The sequence below is a fragment of the Chinchilla lanigera genome, unplaced genomic scaffold, assembly GCF_000276665.1.
Source record: "Chinchilla lanigera isolate Chin_1 unplaced genomic scaffold, ChiLan1.0 scaffold00002, whole genome shotgun sequence".
Classification (NCBI taxonomy): Eukaryota; Metazoa; Chordata; class Mammalia; order Rodentia; family Chinchillidae; genus Chinchilla; species Chinchilla lanigera.
This window is the reverse complement of record NW_004955403.1, coordinates 37,594,373-37,617,489: the sequence shown is the minus strand read 5'-3', so window position 1 is coordinate 37,617,489 and position 23,117 is coordinate 37,594,373. Positions and strand designations below refer to the sequence as shown.

At 36.6% G+C, this 23,117-nt stretch overlaps 1 protein-coding gene across 1 annotated transcript in view; it reads left to right on the top strand.

Moving 5' to 3' along the window:
* Nucleotides 1-138: 138 nt before the first annotated feature.
* LOC106148356 (palladin-like) overlaps nucleotides 139-23,117 on the top strand; it is a gene marked incomplete at its 3' end in the record, with an annotated part of 182,881 nt that continues 159,902 nt past the window's right edge. Inside the window, 2 exon segments of the mRNA XM_013513424.1 lie at nucleotides 139-265; nucleotides 14,376-15,362. Coding sequence (XP_013368878.1) covers nucleotides 14,452-15,362 — 911 coding nt within the window.

Below are 23,117 nucleotides of genomic sequence, written 5' to 3'. Positions count from 1 at the left end.
AACCCAGCCTTTAGGCCTGGGGCTGCTTCCCAATCTACTGCTGGAATTCCAGATTGTGGCACTGTGCTGAAACATGAGTTCAGTTACCAAATATAGCTGAGTGTAGTAAGAGGCCAGATGAGGGTCTGAGGGCACAGTTGCCTCAAAGTGACCACGGACCAAGCAGCCTCTAATGGACAGGCAAAACCAAACTCTGGTCTCCTAGAAAAGAAGAAATGTTCATCTGAAGTTCATCACCTTTCCAGAGGCTTCAAGTACTGAAAAGGTCTGTACAGTGTATCTTACTATACTTCCTTGTAGGACAACATTTTAAAGGTTTAGAGGGAAAAAAACAAACTAGAAATATAGCAGTAGTTTTCCTTTGAAGCTATGATACCATTTACAAGGTGACTGACTTTTCTTTCAGTTAGAGGGGAAAAGTAATATGAGATGTTTAGTTTTGCCATAAACAGGTAATTTATAAGATTTGAATGCTGGCTTTATCTCCACCCATACTGTCAGACAACCACCTTTTCTATTAGAACCTTAGGCAAGCTAAATCAGTGCTATCGATTACAAAAGGATTATATGTGTTAATGGAGCCAAAGCTGTCAAGATTGTGTGTGTCTTATGTTTCATAGCAAATAAAAATACACTTATCTCGACCCTCATCTAGGATAAAACTAAAAGCTGATGCCTTAAAATGATAGGTTCTAGTAACACTGTAAGTTGTTGATTATCCTTTCAAAGGATTTTTAAAGTAACTCCCAGGACATAATTAAGTCAGTTGACATAGTAACAGCAGGTATTTTAAATTATGACTGTGCATAAAATACACATATTGTTTTAGAAGATAAAACATAGTAAAGGAAACTACAGTATAGTCTCTGGAGTCCAGTTAAATTTAAATATCACTATCTAATTTTACACTGTGATTTTTTAAATTTAATTAAATGTATTGGTACAATTTAGGTGTATACAGTGATCACATTCATCATAGGGAATTTGTACCTGTGCTTGATGTATCCTGTTTTGTCTTTTTTTTCTCCCATTTCCCTCCCTTCCTCTTAAACAACTCCAATGCCCATCAACCAATGAAAGGAAACTGTGTTTTTTTTAATTACACATGAAATTGTCTTCCATCCTATATATGATGTTGATACAGAATGATTTCAGGCTCATATTACATTTTAGCATTTACTAAAAATACTAATTGCCTTCTACGATGAATATTGTGAACAAACTAAAGCCTATTTCTTGGTAATACTGTATTTCGTTATATGATAAAAATATAAAACTATTCAAAATCTATTTAGTCATGTACATACAGAAGTTAAATTCCTTTTACATGATAAAGATACCTTCAAATTTTTTTCTCAAAGAACTTGAATATTCACCTTAATAATTCAGATTTTTAAAGTCAATCTCTTAAAATAACTATTAACAGCAACAAGGCTTATGAGATTAATCTAGCCAATGTCTGCTTTGTAAGTAAACGATAACACATTCCTGGAACTCCAGTTAATCCTCTCTCAACCTGGCCTTAGTATGGAGTGGGGTCTGTGTCTCAGGGGCACTGTGTCAGCTATCCGTTCGGCATCTCTTTCGCTGTTAAAACTGAATATTGAAACGGACCTGATAACACTCACAACAGAATGAAGGTCTAGATTACACTAGACAATTACAATCATTTCAATTTATTTACCTTGTTTGGAAAAAAAAAAAGACTGTAAGAGAAAACATTTTTCATGTTTATGGAGACATCTGACAAGCTTTTTAAAAGATACCAACTGAAATCTGTAAGACCAAGATAAGTCTCTGCTTCTTTCACATGGTGTGTGTGGAGGCTATTAAAGGATACTGCAATCTGTGAGTGCTGGCTAGGCATTCAAACCATCTAAAGGTAATAGCTCATCTTGATTAAATTCTAGAAAGAAAATCTAGGAGTAGACAGAGAAGCTCTAACTATAATTTGTAACTGCTAAATCATCATTTCAGAAAATATAGAAACAAATTCAGTAAATAGATTTTGACTGTAAGCAAGAAATGAATACACTAGATGTAAAGTATAGATATCAGACTTTTGCAACTGATTCAATATCATGGGCAAACCTGATAAAAAAGACACCAAGACTCCAAATATTTTTCCTGTAAATATTCACATAGCTATTGGAGCATTAAATTCACTATTATGATTCTATCTCTGAAGTGGAGATAAAATATTGTATTTGAAGGGATATTTATAACTGTAGACTGAATATGATGTATATTCCTGGAGTGTAATGTATATTCCTAGAGGTTAAGAAGGAAAAGAATCCTGTATATTTAATAAAACTACAAAATTGTCATGTGTTCTTTGCATCAAATGCAAGATTTTATGAATTTTTCATGATTGACTTTAGCCCTACATGGGAGGAGAGAGGGGCAATTTGCAGCAAAAAGAACATAATTGAAACAAAGGAAAGGAGAGAGAAAGGAATCAAGGAGCCAGTAGGCAACAGATCTAATCTAGGGTTCAGCCATGCTTGCAAACAAAATTAAATTGTCAAGTGTTTTAAACTTTGATTTTCATTGTAAAATATTTGCCATATTAAATCTTTTAATCAACAGTTTGTATTTTTAGTGATTGATTGAATATGAAAATGAATAAACGAAACTGCTAAATTTAAAATCACTTATATTAATGCTTTTATTCCAAAGATTATGAAAAAAGCAACAAAAAATTCTCTTCACACGTCCCACCCCTCAACTCCACCACTGCCTAATCCTGCCACAGAGACAATCATGGTTAATTGTTTGGTTTCTGTTCTTCTAATCATTCATATATCTATTCCTAGCTACACGTACCTTTTAGGTGATACTGAAACGTTAATGGCCCTGCCTGGTCTCTCCAAAGTACCTGACAATGGAGGCAAATGACATTGAGTGACCTTTGGAACCTGTCAGCCTTTTTCTAATATCAAGCATTTTTCTTCCAAAAGAATAACACCTCTTGAGTGTCTCTAAAAATATTCCTTGAATAGAATGCAGAAGGTCTCCCTGATCAAATTCTTAAAGTAATTACCCATTATAGCCCCAATGGGAAAAGAAAAACTTTGCAGTTAAATGAAAGTTTCAGTCCTGAGTCTGCCACTTCCTGATGGTTCAAATTTGGCCAGGTAGTGAAACTTTATTTATTTATTTATTTATTTATTTATTTATGCTGTAGTTTTGGTGACAGAAATAATAAAACAGAAAAATAGTATCTGTTCAATAAATAGGTCTGTGAAAGCATATAAGTCAAAAGCTGTGTGGTAGAAAGTCCTCAGAAAGCCCAGCTTTTTTGTTTGTAACCTTTCCCCTAAACTCGACTATTTCTTTTGCATATATATTATGTCTTGTCCTCCCACATTCCTTCAAAGCAAGAAACTCATTTCAACAGTCAATGGGGCCTTTAAAGGAATCATACAGTTAAGGTACCCACAAGAATCTTTCACTGCCAGCATCAGAGATCCAGTTGTCATAGGTCTGATTTTCAGATTTTCTATGACCAAAAGTCAACAACTTTAAAAGCAAAGGTTATTCATAATTTTATAATTTGTCTATCTTTTCTACCATCTTCATATTCATATGCGTATATGACCATATACACTTATATGTGTTTTACATATTCAGGAATTCAAAAATAAACGTTTTCCAAATATTAGGATAGCACTTCCAAGATAATTTAAGGTACAAAATTATATATGTCAGATTATGTGAAATGCATACTCAATAGAAATTCTTCAGTGAAAATGTACTGTTATGTGCTATATTTTACAGTATACCAGGAAAATCCAGATGATATAACCTTAGGGAAAAATTGTGAGCAATAAATTTACAATTAAAAGTAATCTATAAATTAAGTGGCATAAAAATTCTTTAAGAAAAAAAAATTCTTTAAGAAAGAATCAAACACACATAGGAAGTTATGAAAACAGGTGACGCTGGAAGTTTACATTTAAAGGGCACAGGGCTGAGAATAAGCCAGGGCCTGGTAAGCACCTGTTGACAGCTGGAGATGGACAGGGATCTGGAATGTTTGGTGGCATTTGCCAGCCCTCCCAAAACTTTGCTCTACCACATGAATACGGAAAGTTAAGGGTCTGACATTATGAATAAATACCAAAATTCACCTGGGAGGATTCGCCTACAGAGCACCATGAGGTGACACATGGCAGCTGCCCTTATGGCACAATTTGAAGGAAATGAGAGCACCATTAACCTGAGCATGTCCTCCCCTCTGATAGTGGGCCTTCCATAACAGCCATCATCTGCAAAACTTGCTATTAATAGTAAATGTGTATTTTATTTTATTTTACTTTATTTTGTCTCATCTTATTTTACCCTAACATCTTTGGAAGGTAAATTGAGACTGTGTGCAATAAAAGCATAATATAATTGCTCATCATTAATCATGAAATTATGCTAGGTATAGGAAATAGAAAATCAAAATTTTTTTTCATTTTATTACTTATGTTTTTTCTCTTTCTAGAGTGTTAACTCAGGATGGGGATGTGACTCAGTGGTAAAGCACATGGTTAGCATGTGTGGGGCCATGGGTTCAAATCCCAGTCATGAACAGACAAACAAAATAACTAACAAGTATTAGTTCCTTAGAGCAGAGAAGTCATCTTACAGCTATGCCCCCAGCTCTTAAGAGAGGACCCCAGCACATAGAAGACACTCAATAATCAATAATTCAGCACTGACTGAGATAATATAGAAAATAAGAAAATACATATACATTTTCAGTCAAAATATTTGCATTTCTATGATGTTATATATAGAAAATTCCAAAAATATCACCAAAAAAAATCAGAATTCACCAAAATTAAAGGTTAAAAAATCAACATACAAAACTCGACAGCATTACTGTGTGCCAACGGCAAATCATCTGAAATAGAAATCAAACAATCTCACTTACCATCACTATAGACATACATGATAGATAAATAATAGATGATAGATGGATGGATGGATGGACAGACAGACAGAAGATGTAGAAATATATTTTGTCAATGAGGTGAAAGATCTCTACAGTGAAGATTATAAAATATTGAAGAAAGGAGTTGAACAAGATACAAAAATGTGGAAAGACATCTGTGTTAGTTACTTTTCTCTTGATGCTGAAACAGAATACTTGACTTCCAGAATTAAGGAAGGAAAGATTTATTCAGCTCACAATTTGTGGAGGTTTCAGTTCACACTGGGCTGGTTCCAAGGTAGGATGGCACAATGGCAGAGGGCAACAGTTCAAGGCAGCAGAAGACAGCAAAAGCAACAAGAGCAAAAGCGGGGAAGCAAGCTCTTTTCCTCCCTTATATTGTAAGCAGACAACTCTCTAGGGCTGATGTAGCACTCACACCATCTCCTTGCCCTCCTCTTGCATAGGATGAGGATGTTTACAAAGTAAGGACCCTGGCTCCCTGCTGAATCACTTAGTTAAACTTCTAAACTTCCCAAGCTCACACAATGTATCAACCATTGGAACATCTCACAATCACTAATGGACAAGAACAGACCACCTAAAAGTAATCCCATGCATCTACAGTCAACTGATTTTTTTACACAGGTGCTAAAACTACACGTTGGAGAAAAGACAGTCTTTTCAACAAATAGTACTGGGAGACTTGGATATCCATATGCAGGAATATCAAAGTAGACCCATGTCTTACTGGTTAACAAAAACAAAAACAAAAACAAAACAAAACTCAAAATGGATTAAAGACCTAAATGTAGGACCTAAAACTATAAAACTTCTAGAAGAAAACAAGAAAAACACTTCAGGACACAGGAATGAGTGAGAAGTTTTTGGACAAGACTGCAAAAGCGCAGGAAACAGAAACAAAAATAGGAAAATATGACTAGCAAATTGAAAAGCTTCTGCACACCAAAGGAAGTGATAAAGTGAGTACAAATAGAAACTATAGAATAAAAGAAAATATTTGCAAACTATATATCTGACAGGGAGTTAATGCTCAGAATTTTGTTTGTTTGTTTTTTTTTGTTGTTGTTGCTGTTGTTTTTCTTCCGGTACCAGAAATCGAACTCACAACCTTGCGCTTGCCAGGCAGGTGCTGTGCCACTGAAATAAATCCCCAGCACCAATGTTCAGAATTTATAAGGAACCCCAACATTGAATAGCAAACCCACAATATTCAATTTAAAAATTGACAATAGATATAAGTGGATATTTTCCAAACAAAGACATGCAAATGGCCAAGTTCATGGAAAAATGCACAACATCAGTAATCACTTAAGAAGTACAAATCAAAGTCACATCACATTAATGAGTAGGTATTATAAAAAAAATCTAAAGATAACAAGTGCTAATGAAAATACTGAGAAAAGTGAAACTCTACACACTTTCTAGTACAGCCATTATGGAAAACAGTATGGAGTTTCCTCCAAATTTAAAAGTAGAACTAGTGTGTTACCCGGCAATCCCACTCCCTGGTATACACTGTACACAGAGGAAATGACCTGAGCCTACTAGACAGACATCTCTGCACTCCTGTGCCCAGTGCTCTGCCACTCACAATTGTCAAGAAATGGGAAGCAGCCCAAATGTCTCTCAACTGATGAATGTATAAAGAAAGTGTGGTACCTACACGATGAAATCCTGTTCCGCCATTTTAAAAAACGAAATCCTATCATTTGTGGCAACGTGGATGGAACTGGAGATCATTCTGCTAAGCCAAATAAGCAAGACACAGAAAGACAAGTACTGTGTCCTCTCATTCATATGTGGAATTTTGAAAAGCTCTTCTCATAAAAGTTGAGAGTAGAATGGTGGTCACAAAAGGTTGGGGAGGGCAGGGGCAGGGGAAGAATGGGAAAATGGTAATCACTAGGCACTAAGGCATAGCTAGGAGCAAGAGTTCTCAAGTGCTATTGCACAGTAAGGTCATTACAGATAACAACACTTTTCAAACAGCTGCAAATACTTTTCCATAAAGAAATGACAAATATTTTTTTATAAATAAATATGTTTAGGAAGACTTAAACTTTATATAATGTGTACATGTATTGAATATCACCTATTAGCCTGTTATTATGTGCACTTTCATGTCTTTATGAATTAGTTAAAGATGAATCTCAAAAATGCAAAGTAGAGAGTAAAATTACATTTCACGGGACAGACCATGACCTTACAAATGCTGCGAAGGGACTTAGGTGACTAAGAGCAAGAGAAAGGGATGAAACTTCTCCTGTCAAACGCTACCCAGCATTCAAACCACATGTCAAATACCAAATTTATCTTAGTTTTTCTCCATCGTCTGCTGTGATTCAAACACCATTCATGCATCACCCCAACAAATATGACATCATAACTCCAGCTTTCATAGTGGTCCAGTTCAGTGAGGAGAGTCTCTAAACAAATATTTATAATTGGTTAAAATAAATGCAATAATAAAACACCATGGAAAGTGCCTTTCCCAGGACCAGCAACTTATATTGACTAGAAACTCCTAGAAAACACACAAAAAAAATGGGATTTGAGAAAGTGTTCAAAGATGGACTGGAATTTGAAAAAGAGGAAAATACCTTAAACAAAAACAACAGCATGTGCAAAGCTATGAAGAGATGAAAGATTATGAAATGTCCAAAAATAGCAGTAGGCCAACAAGGATTGAGTGCAGAATGCATTAGAGATGACAAAGATGAGGCTGGAGAGGGTTCATGAGGGCAGATCGTCCAGCAGCATCTTTATCTGTATGTGGTGCTTTGGCACTTCTCTTAGGAGCCAAGGAGGCTACAGCACTAAAAGGGAAAAGGAGTGACATGGCCAAACTTGTAAGCATCATTTCCTTTATTTAATCCTTTACTGTAATTTGTTTAAGCTATTTTAATAGCCATTGGTTGAGTTATTTTTCATCTTGGACTGGTCCATCCTAGTGGGCTCTGAAACCATTAAAAGAGAGAAGCTGTATTTGACCCATCTTTGTCCTTCTTGAAGTTTCTCTAGCACAAATAAGCAGTTGTTCAATTGAGTTTATGTTCAACTTACCCTACTAGGACAGGGAAGTGGAAAAAACTGTCTGACTATAAAATGGCCAGGGCCAAGAAGAGTCATTTTTCCTATGCAGAGAACCCAGAACTATACAAATTCAAAGAAATTAGCTATTGAGAATAACTATGACTTATTTTAGGGCAAATGATAATTAAGCTGAAATATTGATGGAGATTGATAAAGATGATGAACTAGACAAAGAGGAGGAAAAAAAAGAAAGGAATTTTCAGGCAATTAAATTTCCTTGAAGAAAACTAGAACTGTAGAGGCAGGAGACAGGAAAGATCTAAAGTGTACAAGACACCTTTGTTCCTCAAAATTTCAAAACTCTTTGATAGTATTTTCTAAAGTAGAAGCCCATTAGTGTTTGAGGCATTTTCCTCAATTCCTCTTTCCTCACTAAAAGCAGTATATGTGGGTCTTTTTAGTCTACTCCATTTTCTGTGTCTATCACACCAGCATTGAATTGCCAGGAGCACTGACACGAAATCTCAGGGAAAGAATGACAATGTCTGCAGTTGTATTTCATTCTTTTTGATTATGACCTTTTAATTTCGGGGTGTTGACTGACATGGAAATCTCCGAAGCATAATTTTTCAGTGAACTTGGGCCACCTGGAAGCCTCCCTCGTTCATCCATGTTGAATAAGCCTTTTCCCTAGACCACATACGTGTTCCAGCAGCAACGACTCCATTGCAAATTAAATCCGAACCAGATATGTCATAAAGCTATTATTTTATTTTTCACTGTGCAAGCATTTTTTAAGCTACATCTAATCCTGACAACTGGATCCTGTCAGATGGCGCCTCTTGAAAACCAAAATATAAGTTAATAAGCAGGTGAGATAATATGCCTCCAGCAAACACTCCCTATGTAACAAAATTGAACATTTTTCATCAAGTAAAGTTTGCTGTAAGTTTCTCTATATAATGCTGTTCATTAAGCTTTAAAATATATCATGTTTTGCTCATTTTGCACTAAAATACGACTGAAGTAATAGTGGAACTCATTTTAAATCCTTAGTTTTATTAGTCTGAGATATTGCTTAGGATTCTCAGCTGTGAAAACTATAAGGTAAAGGTACTGAAGTGCTTGGTTAAGAACCCAAGCTCTAGAGTTGCTGCCTGCACTTAGATCTTGGCTCTCTTGCTCAGAAGGTTTACCTCAATTTCCTTCTTCCTAACTGGGGCCTGTTCTGAAGATTTTAAATGAAATAATCTACATAACAGTTCTTGACACAATTCCTATCTCCTGATAAGCAGCCTATCACTAGCTCTTATTTTTATCAAGCTTATTACCACCATTAGTTTTTAATGTATATTGTATGAATCCATTAGGTAGCTAGTCTTCTACAGTAGGGCTTGGCAATTTCTTTTCTGTAAAAGTCCATATAAATACATGAGCCTTCGTGCACCATATAGTCTCTGTTTTAACTACTCAATCCTGACATTGTTCCATAAAAATAGACAATCACACTATCATATGCTACCTGTAGTTAGGAAGGTAGATCCTAAGTGTTCTCCTTAAAAAGAAAGAAAATATAAATATCTCTCACTAAAAAGAAAAAAAAGTAAATATCTGAAGTGATATGTTAATTAGGATGTGATGATAGTTTCGCATGTATCTGCTTATCAAATCTCAAATTATGTATCTTAAACAAAGACTATTTTCACCATCATATATATAATAAAATGATAATTTGACAAAAGAAATAAAATGCACTTTATTTTTGAAAACAATGCAGTCAAGAATCAGAAAGCTCTGCCTCCCCAATATTCATTTTCAATATTTCACTCTCTATTGCATCTCAAGTTCTCATTTAGTTAGTCTCCCTGTATCTCTCCTTATTTTCCATTGGGCCTTTAGTCCCTTAATTTCTCCATGTTCAAATTCTACCCAAGAATCTCAGTCCAGCATAGTTTTCAGAGTAGATCTGTTCTCAGCAACCCTGCTCACTTATTTTTCATTTTACATGCATGTCAAACTCTGGATTCTCTATCACCATACCTTTGCCAGGCCTGACGAGCTCTGTTGGAGAGAATTGTGCAATGACACAGATTAAGGATGCCATAAATGCATTCCATCTAACTTCAGCTAGGCCTTTGGCGTGCCCACAAATTCTTCTCAGGAAACTTTCTCCCTTTCCTTACAAATAATTCAAATTATTTCTATCTCTTGTCCTCATGAATCTCCAAGTACACAACAGTTTCAAGTTAAGAGCTCTCCTTTTTACCCAGCACACACACATACATGTGTCTGTAGGCAAACATACCCTTTATTGCTTCTCTCTTTTGATAACGGAAAAAAAGAACTATCTTGCTCCTACCTGAAGCCAAATACCACATTTGTGCTACTGTAATTCATTTCTTCTCACATCCTTGGAGACTGGGACTCTAATCCGTCCCCGCTGTCTTACCTGTTTGTTCAGCTTCTGTCTACTAATTCCATCAGCACTGAAAGAGGAGTCCCATCCTAAATGTGTCCTGTCTAAGAACAACAACAAAAAGAAAAAGGAAAACACCAACAACAAATAAAGAAACAGGCAAAAAAAGCCTACTACAGTCCACTTTTTGGTTCTACTGGTACTTCCGACCTCTCTACCTTTCTGCAAATCTCAAAACAGTCAACTGTATTTGCAATTTATATTTCCTTCCGATGAAGTCTGGTTTTTATCTCGGTTGCATACAGGGAAAATGCTGCTGCTAATGATGCCAAATCTTCTCAGTTGCTAAAGTAAAAAGGACACTACCTCCTCCATGAGACATTTTCTTTTCTAATTTCTGTGACACCTCACTGTCATGGTTTCCCTCCAAAGTTCTGCAGGGGTCTTTCTTTTCCTCTGTTGTTCTCAATCAAAAGCCTTATCCGCTCTTGCGGCTTACGGAGCCAACCATAGACCAACAATATCCACCCTACCTTCATGCTTTCTTCTGGGTGCTACATAAACATCTCAAATCGCCTTCTGGATATCAACACCAGAGATTCCTCAATTCAAATAGCCCAACTCAAAATTAAGCTTATTTTTTCTTAAAATTTGTTTCTTCCACTTGTGGCATGTTATTTAATGACAATGTTCATGTTGTTGAAGTAAGAAGTGTGCAATCCTGCCTCTGCATCATCTCTACATGTGGTCAACCAGCAAGTATCATTCTTTCAACCATATTTCAGAAAACTTTGCCTGATCCTTACCCTGCTGTCCCTTCTTGGTGCTGTTACAGCATTTTGCTCTTTTCTCACCATAACACTTGACACAATGTAGAGTATGTGCTTCTTATTTAGATGTATCTGCTATAGACTGATTTCTATAAAGTCTAAAAGGTTGTCTTTCCCTAAGTTATACCCTACTCCCTAACACATTGCTGGGCATGTAGTAAATACACCATGAATGCATTTGGAGTGGGTAATCCCTTTGCGTGTAGTACATCTATCTCAGTTTATGTTTTAAGTTATTCATATCAAGAACCAAAGATCTGCTCGCAATTATCTACTTGGATTATCCGCTTCCCCTGCTCCAGGTGTGGTAGACACAAAATCTCTTTCTGCACTGAGCTCCTTGCAAAACTGAATTTCTCTCAAATCACAAAACAAGTGGTTCATGTTCCAAGGAAGGATAAACTTCAGGAAATGAAAATATGATCTGTTTTGTCTTCAATACATGAACATACTTTTAATCCAAGGTTGCTTCCCTTCCCATCGTCATGTCTCTTCTAGGTTTATGTTATCTTGTATCTCTTCTCTTCACACATAATGGGAGACAATCCTGACACTTGGTCTCTCCACATGTTATCTGCCATGCTTGTTGAAATACTGAGGGGGAAAATCCTACCTTCTTGGAATAAAGCGTCATGGCTTTTAAATAGACAAAACAATACTGTGTGTCCTTTCAGTAAAATGTTAGATGGGCTCTAGTGGACCATCCGGGGTCTTCTTATTCTATGAGTGTCTATGCCATTTCTTCATTGTCTTTAACAAGGCAATTTGACAAGTCTGTATGTTGTAGAAATCTTACACGGATGCAAATTATACCTTCTTCATAGATCCTCAAAACATTGATTCTAGTAAGCATTCTATTGTATAAATTATTTCTAATACTATATTTTATTGCTCTGTGGATATTAATCAGTTCCAAATCAACTAGCAAATTTATTTTAGCATTCTTAATTGCCTACATATGTATCTGGTTTCTAACACATTCTCTAAAAGTGTTGTAAAATGTTACTAGATTTGTCACAAATTAGTTAAGTAGAATCTTTAATGCACATTCATTTTCTATTAGTCTATATTTCTTATGCTTTTCCCTTTTCAAAATGATATTTTAAATGCCTGGTTTTCATGAATAAAACATATTCAAGAATTCAAAATATACTGAACACAACTTTTCCTCATGAATGATTCTCTGATTTTTTTAATAATCAGAGAAAAACTATGATGGTTACATACTGAAATACAGACATAACCAAGGAATTAGAGTAAAATTATGTTGATAGAAGGGTGGCAACAATGACCAGACCACTTCTGTGGACTTAGCAGGATTTACTACATGAGTTGTAGGAAATATACTTTAGTAGGCAGAGCAGGATTAACAGAGGGAAAACTTGGGATTTAGGCACAAGAAAGTAAATAATTTTTCTAAAAAGATACATAAGACAACAGTACAGCATTCAACTGAAGAAGATTCAGTAGGTTGATATTAAGCTTTAAGGTCTCTGATTAAATATCTTCCATAGAATTAACAGATTCTATGAATCACAGCATCCTATGTACACTTTGAGATAGAGTCTAGGAAGGCCTTTCAACTCTTGCATACTATTGTTTGAAATCAGTGAGTTCCCTAGATTCTAACCTGCTTCAAAACAAGCACTCCAGTCGGACCTTGTGAGGCATAATTACTACAGAAGGTCTCATCCAGTTTGCTCCTGACACAGCCTATAAAGTTCAGCTTTATCATACGTAGGAAGCTTCCTTCACTGACTTTTTACACTCAATCTGGAGGCAAAGATCAGTACTGAAGTTTGCTAGATCATTTCTCTTTTTATTCGATGAATAATATATAGAAAAAGAATAGTATACTTGGAGTAACAAGAGAGGCCTTTGCCTCCCAGCATTTCATTCAAAGAATGGTAGAATTTAAATTTATGTCCAATTGTTTGATAAGTAATGAAACACCTTTTATTTATTTCATATGATATTCCTGTGTTAATGTCCGAGGCAAAACACAATTCTGGCACATATCCTTCAAGATTGGATTAGGCCTTCATAGCTCCCAGGTACTTTTCTCTCTCCTCAGAGCCCTATCAAGCTCTTCTATTATTCCTATAACATTTGGTTAATGTGTTTTCCATCTCTCTCATGTTACTGCCCCACATGACTTTTAACTCCTTGAACACAGGGACTATGTCATTATTCTGGATCAACAGTCAGTAAATTTCATCTTCTGGACTAAATCCATCCAGCTGCATATCTTGTACAACCTGAAAACTAAGAATGGTTTGGGGATTTTTTTTTTAAATTTGTTTTCCTCTTTTTGTTTTCCATTTTAAACTGTTGCAAAAATCAAAAGAAGGATATTATTTCTAACAGTAAAACTAACATAAAATTCCAAAATCAGTGTCCACCAATAAAGTTTTATTGGCACATGGTTGTGCTCATTCATATAGTTGATTTCACACTACCACGTTAGATAATTGCAATAGCCACAGAATAAAAAGTAATTAATTTATTTATTTATTTATTATCTGGCCCTTAGCAGAAAGTTTGTAAATCCCTGGTCTGGAGCACAGCTGTCCCCCCAGCACCTGAAACTTAATGAACTTATTATCTGTTGGAGTAATGGTGAATAACTGAACATGAATATGGCTGGATATAGGGAAAGGGTAAGACAATCAAGTTTCAACTACTTCACTGAAAACCAAAATGAAATGAAAATTGGACTCATTAAAATATATTTGATCGTTTAGGGTCAGATAAACAAAGCCAGGTTTACTAAAAATACCCACAAGCTGGTAATCACATAACATCGATGAAATGGAGATTTAACGAGGGGTGTGCACGGGAAGGAGCTCTTGAGAAGTTCGGAATGCCCTGTGACACGAATCACACCGGCTGTAGATGCCTCTTACTTGAATTACTCAATACAGGTTGTAAGACACTTGATATTAACTTATAACCCAGATAGTCACTGAAATATTAAGCTAAGATAATAAATGATAAACATAAATATACTTTCTCTTTCTTCCAACTCATTGAATGGGAAAACTGATACATTTGTTCTCTTTGATGTTTCTGTCAATTAGTAGAGTTGTAGTGTTATGAAACAATAGGGAAAAACCATTACTAATAATAATTCTTTATTGCCTTTCAGAACACAAGAAGAAAACAAGTTTCAGGGCCTCTGGGCTTCCTGTTGAGAGCAAAGAGTGTATGAAGACGATTCAAATATGTCAGAGACTTCCTCCCACGACTCCTTCTATGATTCCTTATCAGACATGCAGGAAGAAAGCAAGAATGCTGACTTCTTCCCGGGGCTGTCTGCTTTTCTCAGCCAGGAAGAGATAAACAAGAGCCTTGACCTGGCTCGGAGAGCTATAGCCAACTCTGAAACAGAGGATTTTGACTCAGAGAAAGAGATCTCACAGATTTTCAACACCTCTCATGTCAGCCTCTGTGAAAATCCTTCCCACAAGGAGACCAAATTGGGTGAGCAAACCTCCTCAGGAAAACCTCAGAAGAACAAACCAACACCTATCCAGCCTCCGGCAGAAGAACCAAAGGAGAGGATCTCTTCACCTGTTTCAAGGAGGAAATCTACCGTGTCCCCTCAGTTTGCTAGGCCCAGTTATATCCGGAGCCTCCGAAAGGCTGGAAAACGGGGTGCAAAAACGCCCAGTACAAATGCAAAGCCCAAACCAGCACACCAGAGTAAGGCTGGTCCCCAGAGGGAGCTGTGCGACAAGGCAGCCAATTTCATTGAGGAGCTGACATCCATATTTAGAGGGGTAAAACCAAGAAATAGGAGCCCAAATGGGGAGTCGTCATCACCAGACAGTGGGTACCTGTCTCCTAAAAATCAGCCATCAGCCCTGATGACTGCCTCGGCCAGTCAGAGCCCCACAGACCATCAGGACATGGAAGCAGAGGTCAAGTTACCTGAGGCCAGGCATTGCTACCAGACTGAGCAGGGTGTGCCCAGGCCACGGTGCAATAGCATCTCTCACCTGCAGCCCCCAAAGGCCCCCCACTTCCCATCCGCACCTCGGTTCATCCAGAAGCTGAGGAGCCAAGAAGTCGAGGAAGGAAGCCGCGTTTATTTGGAGTGTAGAGTCACTGGGAACCCGACTCCTCGAATCAGGTGAGACCTTTTGTATTACAAATTTCAAATGGGTTTGTTGTGCTTTGAATGTGGGAGGAAGAAAGACTTTCTGTGTAGTTAGCGCTCTGGTCACTGAGGTCCAGTTTTATCAATTACCTGCAAGGCAAAAATCACCTCAACCTGCAAAGTCTAGTAGTCCTAGTATCCCTGGCACGATATTTCTGTCATCATGGATCATCTGTGCTACTAACTCAGAAAAAAATCAAAAGATATGACAACCAAAGAGGGCGCAAGGAGGTTGTTCTGTGGGGCTCTAGAATTAATAACAACCAGGGTAACTTAACCCGTGGAGCTGATTTGTACAAAGCACTGAGAAAAGTGTGTATTTGAATATTAGCTGCTGACAGTGGTCAGAAGCTGTCAGGAGGTCCGCAGTTCCATCTCCAAGGTGAGCAGAGGCCAGCCATAAGAGGAGTCCAAAACAGATAATGCAGTCTTACTTTTAGTATGTGCTACATCTGCACGTAATCAGTAAAGATAAGTACACGTATGCACCTGCAATATGACGCCCCCAGAGACAGACCTTTCCTAACAAGGAAAGATAACCCAAGTCACACGCACAAGAGGCCCTATTACTTATGCACAGGCTCTGGTCATTAGAGCATAGGTGCAACAAAATACAGTGAGTACGTACTTAATGTCTCACAATACTGTGTCCACTATACTTTCTATACTTTTTTTCTCATTACTTTCGGACTTTATACCTTCTCCTGTACAAAAGGGTCACAAAGAGGGACCGGGAATCATCCTCTGGGCTTCCATCACAACTCCACCTTTTATTAGCTGTGTCACTGCGCTAGTGTTACCTATTAGCTTTATTATTTCTCACTTCTCCACTCCAGGTGCCACAATGCTAATAGCTTTTTCCCAGGAGCATACTACAGAAATAAGTGCTCACTGATTGGTTTTGAAAGTTTTCCTTTTATTGATAATGAATGTTTTGCCTAAGTTATATAAATATTAAAAAAAACAAATGCAAAATAGTTCAGTTTGGAAACACAGTAAAGTAGACATCACTGGTTAAAAATTGAAACACTGGTCGTTTTCAAATTCACAGTATTTCACAGAGCACAAACTGTTCTTTTCATCTTATGTTGCTAATACACACTTTGGTAGTGTGGGTTTCTTAGTTTTACAAATGACTGCCCACAGAACATGAAGTCAGCATTGGCGCCGCTGGCTGAAAAGTGGTGTAATTAAAGGCAGGTATTTTTTCTCCCAAACAATTTGTTCAACTAATTCACCCCGTTAGTTTTGGCAGTCATTTTGTCATTATTTCTTTTTTGAAACTGACAGCAGGGGGCAGTAAAAAACTTCTTAGTGTGTTCATGTAATTATGTCATTCTAAAGTCTGCATTTATGTTTTCTATACAATTTTTGTTTTCCTATCATTTTCCTCCAGTTGGAATGAAATTATTTCTGTTAGATTCTATTTACATTTTTAAAAACTCACTAATCTTGGGAACAAAGAATATACTGAAATGTCACGCAAAGCAGTTCCACCCCTTTTCCTAATAAAATACAGTTCCACGTACACTTATTTCCAAAATAGCCCTCTTCCAAATGTTTTTCCAATGCGAATATACCATAACCTTTCAGAAATGATGAAAAGCAATCTATTTAGCACTGAAGGATCAATTCCACTGAGCAGACCGTAATTTCTACGTTAAAATTCACCTAACCATTTTGTAATTCTAAGGGTCACTGAAAATCATACTATGGCTTCTTTTTTCCCTCGTGGGTCCTGGAGTGGTTGATTTAGTTGACAGCCAAAGTACGATTAGCTTAAGTAGTTTTCTCTTGTCACCTCTCTGTGTACCAAAGTCCATGACCAATACTGATTAGACATTGCAAATTATTCCTTTCTAGAATTAAGCCTTTGATCTAGTGCTCCACTGCTTAAAATTAGTTACCCATTTTTGTATCCTTGTTTTTGTTTTGTTTTGAAAGGGGAAAATGTGAATGTATATTGAAGTTTGTGCTTACTTTTCATTTCTGTTTCTAAGATCTTGGTCATCTGTGTCACATATTTGAGTGTGTAACAAAGGTCTAAAAGCATTGAGCTCTTTTGACCATATGAGACATGTAACTGTCTTAAAATCTTTGAAGGAAATGTTGCAGAAGGAAGAAAACATTTAAGAAAAAGGTCCTGTTCTGGGGCATCAGATTCCAGCTCAGGCTGCATTAGTCCAGGGGAACTGGCACGCAAACACTGGGGAAGTCTCTTAAAATGGAATGCCTTCTCCCAGGACCCCAGAAGCATCTGACAGACATGGAGGGGCAAAGAATGGCAGGGGAATCTGATGCAAGCAGTAAGCAAAGACCCGAGAAGTGCTAGTTGCTAAGTGGGGAGATACGCAGTGTTAAAGGGTTAGCAGCTGTGCTGGGAAGCTGAGGTGTGTCCAGAGGAGCTGGGTGGTTGGCCAGTGGATGGTTTCAGGTGCATGTAAGGGGATGCAGCAGAGGCAAACACAGCAGCAGGTGTCAAGTTCCATATGCAAGGACTGGAGCACAGGGAGAAAATCAGACCCTTTGCGATTTAGACAAGAGAAAGCAGAACATCTCCAGAAGGACCCAGGGACAAAGCAGGAAATAGGGACTCAGTTCTAAGGAAATGAGGCAGGATTTCAGTGATTATATTTGTGCTGGGTCCAGAATCAGGAAAGAAATTGCTATGTTCACATGCAAAGACTACAAAGCTGCTGGCCAGAGATCCTTAAATTTGCCTTAAATAGAAATTGCGTGGTCTAGAAACCTGGGCAGAGCCAAACTAATAAACAGATAAGATAGCCCCAGCCAAGGAGGGGAGTGAAGGAAACAGCGAGGAGAAGCCAGGCCAGATGCTTCAAGGCATTTATATTTCTATACACTCACTTCAACCTTCCAGATTGCACAGATACCAGTCATAACCACAAATAGAGCAGAAAAAAATCTATTTCCTCCTTTATTCTTACATATCCAACAAAATCTCAACAAAAGAGGGCAAAGCCAATGGCAAAAAAGCTGTGTAAAATAACTGAAGCTATACACTTTGACGGTATTTGAATAATATGCAAATTATCTATAACCGTCTGACTTATTGCATTAAAAAAGCATGCCAAACATCTGCCTCTCTAATTTTGTCCTAATGTGGCATATCATTCAGGCACTACTCCAGAACAGCAGAAAGACATGTTCACCTTCCCTGTTCTCGCCACTCTCAACTTTGTGAGTTGCTACAAAAAAATTGTCTGCTGTTGCTCCTTTTTTATTCCCTTTAAAATAAAATTTTTAAAAATTGTGAAACTTTTTAGTCCAAAATTGCTTCTGATGTCCTTACATTTTTATGTTAGACTTTCAAAAATAGTTTATTATAACAACTATATAGACAACTGTAAGATGACATGCCAAGTAACATGATAATAATCAATTAGTCATAGAGACTGGCGCAAACTCACATCTTCTGACTCCTGGTCCTGTACTGTGGTGGTCAGTAAGACAGCTTCCCACTGTGACTGCTTCTTAGTGGCTATGTCTGGCTTCCTGACCACCTCCAGAAACAGCGATGAGCAGAACCGCCACGTTTAAAAACCCACAAGGCATGGAATTCATTCACCCAATATCTTCAAAGGCAATGATAGCATAATAATTTCTAGAATATTCTCTGTATAAGAAAACCATAGCCCCTTGAAGTTAATCTTCCCTTTCTTCACTAAGTTAATAATAGACAACATAAACCAAAAAGAAAAGGTTTCTTTTCTTTTTAAAGAGAATGCAGATTCTCTGCCAGACAACTACAAATAAAGCATTCCCACTTGCAGACAGTGGTCCAAACATGTTCTGATATTCAGATTATATTATAAGGTAATTGTGTATATACGCAAAAGGAAAAAAGATAAAACAGTTTTAAACACCCACTTACTGCAGTAAAAAAATCAAGCAATAGTCCAAACATGTGCTTTAATACTGTAAATACAGCTAGTCATAATAGATCACAAGATGCCTATTAGGTCATCATTATTAGTCTTGTAAAATTTTATTTAATATAGGTAATTAAAATTAATTAAATTCCTTCTTTTTATTATCAAAACCCAGAGCCTCCAATGCCTCCAATTAGTTTACATTAGCAACTGATTGATCATCATCAAAAATCAAACAATAGGATTATCCATATGAAATCTATGCAACTCTATCCACAGAAATTTCCATGTCCTCAATGACACTAACAACAAACACAAGCTGTTGATGCACTTTTCTCACTGAAAGTATCAGCATGTGGTATATCCCATTTCTTGACTACACCAGCTGGGAAAATGAAGCAACAGTACCACTAGCCAATGGCTTAGAATATTGAGTACCTTCAGGGTAAATTTAAGATCAGAGGGCTCAGTCCAGTGTGGTTGTTATTAATGAATCTAGTCAACTGTGAGGTAATACTTGGTACCATCAGAATAACAATATGAAAAAATCTGACGATATGCACATCGTCTCTGCATATGTAAGTAGGGACCAGTAATTTGTGACACATAATAAGTTTATGATGTGCATACACTAAATCTTTATATAATACTTAATTGACTACTTCACTTCTCCATTTTGATACTAAATAGCCATATTGAATCATCAAAAATAAAAAATTATTAGAAAATCTAAGAAGTACCCGTCCAAATACTCTCCGTGTCAAAAAAAAAAACAGAAGCCTACAGTCCTCCCAGCTGTTCAAGGAAAGAGACCAAGAGTCACCCTGGGCTCCTCTTTTACTCACACCCTATTTCCAATCCATCAAACAGATCCACCTGGCTCTACCTTTATATCCAGAATCCAACTACTTCGTACCACCTCCTCTGGTGAGGCTCTGGTCTAAACCACCATGATCTCTCTCTCAGATGCATGTCTTACCTTCTAATAGATCTCCTTGTTTCCATTTTTGTTATCATACTCTATACAGCACCTACCACTCTTCCTTTTAATGAAATTGTACTGCATAGAACCATCTAGTGGCTTCTCATCTCACTCAGAGCAAGATCCACTCTTTATAAATACTAATAAACTCCCATCATTCTGACTTCATCCTCTACTACTCATCCTTGAGAAGTCTGCACCAGCCACACAGAAGTCTTCTCCATACCTCCATCATTCCTGACATTCCTTCTTGGGGCCTCCGTACTTTCTGTCTTTCTGTTTGGAAGGTTTTTCTCCAAGATGCATATGGACTGGCTCCTCCTTTCTTTCATGTCTCTCCTTTAAGTCTCTCTTGATGTCACCTTCAGATTATGGCTCTCATACCCACCTTTCGTAAAAGAGTAGGTCCTGCCCACTGCACTCTCTATTCCACTCCATGGTGTGGTTTTTTTCCACAAAATTCACCTGACATATTGTACAATTTACTTGTTTCCATGGTTTTTATTATCTAGCTCCTTCACTAGAGTGCAAAACCCTAGAGTAATGATTTTATCTATTTTACTCATTCTTGGCCTACAGTCCTGTCTAGCATGTAATAGGCCCTCAATAAATATACACTGCAGAGCTACATGAATGAGGGGCTGGGGATTTAGCTCAGCGGCAAAGCACCTGCCTAGCAAGTGCAAGGTTGTGAGTTCAATTCCTGGTACTGGAAGAAGAAAAAAAAAAACAGAACTACATGAATGAATTCCACTCTTGAGTATATACCTGGAAGACACTTTGGTTCACATGTACCAGGATTCCCATATGAGAGGCTTCATAATAGCATTCTTTTAAAAAAAAAAAAAAAAACTAGGAAGAACCTAAATATTCATTCACCAGAAAAGAAATGACTAAGCTAAATTATGATGTATTTGTACAATGAACAAACCTGAAACTCACAATGTCAACCAAAAAAAAAAAAAAGTTTAAAAAAGCACACAAAAATTTCATAAATAAATCTATTCATTTCAAGTTCAATTTGCAAAACAGTACTTCCTCAAGTCTACAGAAAGAACAAGAATATAGAGAAATGCACAGGAATGATGAATGCTAAATTCCACATAAGAACTACAGAAATTAAAAAGAATGTGATGGATAGTGCATATTCAGAGGGTTTTAACTGTTTGCCGTGTTTCATATCTTAAGATACACAGTACAGGTTGTGGAGAAATAGAAACTCTTCTCCACTGCTGGTGGGAATGCAGACTCGTGAAACCACTGTAGAAATTGGTTTGGAGATTCCTCCGCAAACTAGGTCTAGAGGTCCCATTCAACCCAGGTACTCCCCTTCTGGGTATTTTCCCAGAAGATCTGAAAATAACGGTGATATATGTGCACTCATGTTCATAGCAGTGCAATTTATAATTGTTAAATTATAGAAGCAACACAAGTGTCCATCCACTGAAGATTGGATAAAAAAATTGTGGTACTTTTATATAATGGAATATTACTCTCTATAAAAAAGATAAACTCAAGGCTTTTATAGATAAATGGTCACAACTAGAGACCATACTCATAAGTGAAATAAATTAGACCTGCATGTGTAAGCAACATATTGTCTCACTAGTGTAAGAACCTGAAAGAGTGAATAAAAACTAGGAGGTATGATAGACATTGTGAAATGAAAGGAAAATTCTCAAATGTAAAGGGCAACGGGTGTGGAAATAGAGAAGGGAAAGAAGGGGAAATGATCTATGTATGTATATACAGGCTAGCTAACATAGTTGTACTACGTGTTCTATTGCTTTACTGAAAGTAACAGTTAATGATTACTTGTTTGCATGTCTCTATTTGTTTTCCTGAGAAACCACTTTGAAGATATCAACACGTAATACAACAACCATTTTTAATTTCCTACCACTTTGTAACTTCGTATTGTTTGTATTGTCCTTATGCTATTTTGAAATGGATGTTTGTTTGTTAATATGTTTTCCTTCTTTTATTTTTAAAATAAATTTTTTAAAAAGATACACAGTAGAAACATAAATATAAATTGCTATTTTAAATATGATATTGAAAAATACTGATTTTTTTTAAATTTTATTGCACCATGCCTTTTGTATGTTTGGTAAGTTCTGTAGCAATGTTTCTAAAGAATTGCATGACTTGGTACACAAAATTTATCCAGATACTCTCTTGGTGGTTAGTGTTATGAATTGAACAGGCTGGTTCTTAGCCATTTGTTCATAGGAGTTATACATTAATCAAATTTTCTAGGTACTTTTAATTAATTTCAGAGCTTTAAACTGTTTTTTATTTTGATTTTGTGGTGTTTCAGTAGAACTGTACATGTATTCGATCTCATGCCAAAGATCTTTTATAATTCAGTTGCACAAGATAGAAAAGTCTATATCTGAGCTTCTAATTTGTAAGAGGTCCACATTTAGACACATATAGCCAAAGAGGGTCTGAAGATTAGCAATCTTCACCATTTTACCGACCAAGCTGCCTCTCTGCCAAAGTCATTTTTGAAGAATAAGAAGGAACAAAATAAGGCAAAATTCATAAGAAAATAAAACCTAATTACATAGTTTCTTGTTTTCCCATTCTTTTGTGTTTTTAAGTTTATTTTAAATTTTTTTTTATTTTTTAACGGACTTTTACTTGTTGATGTTGCAGGGCTCGTAAATGCTAGATGAAATCTTTTCTTTCTCTATATAGAATTTATGAAATTGAATCCTTTCTGTTTCTCAGTAAATGTTCCCTAGAACTTCAAATGTCTTTTGAACCAATGACACTATGCTTCTGAGATTATTTGCTGAAGTTTGTGATATACCTGATATTTCTTGAACCAAGAAGCAGTCTCAATAT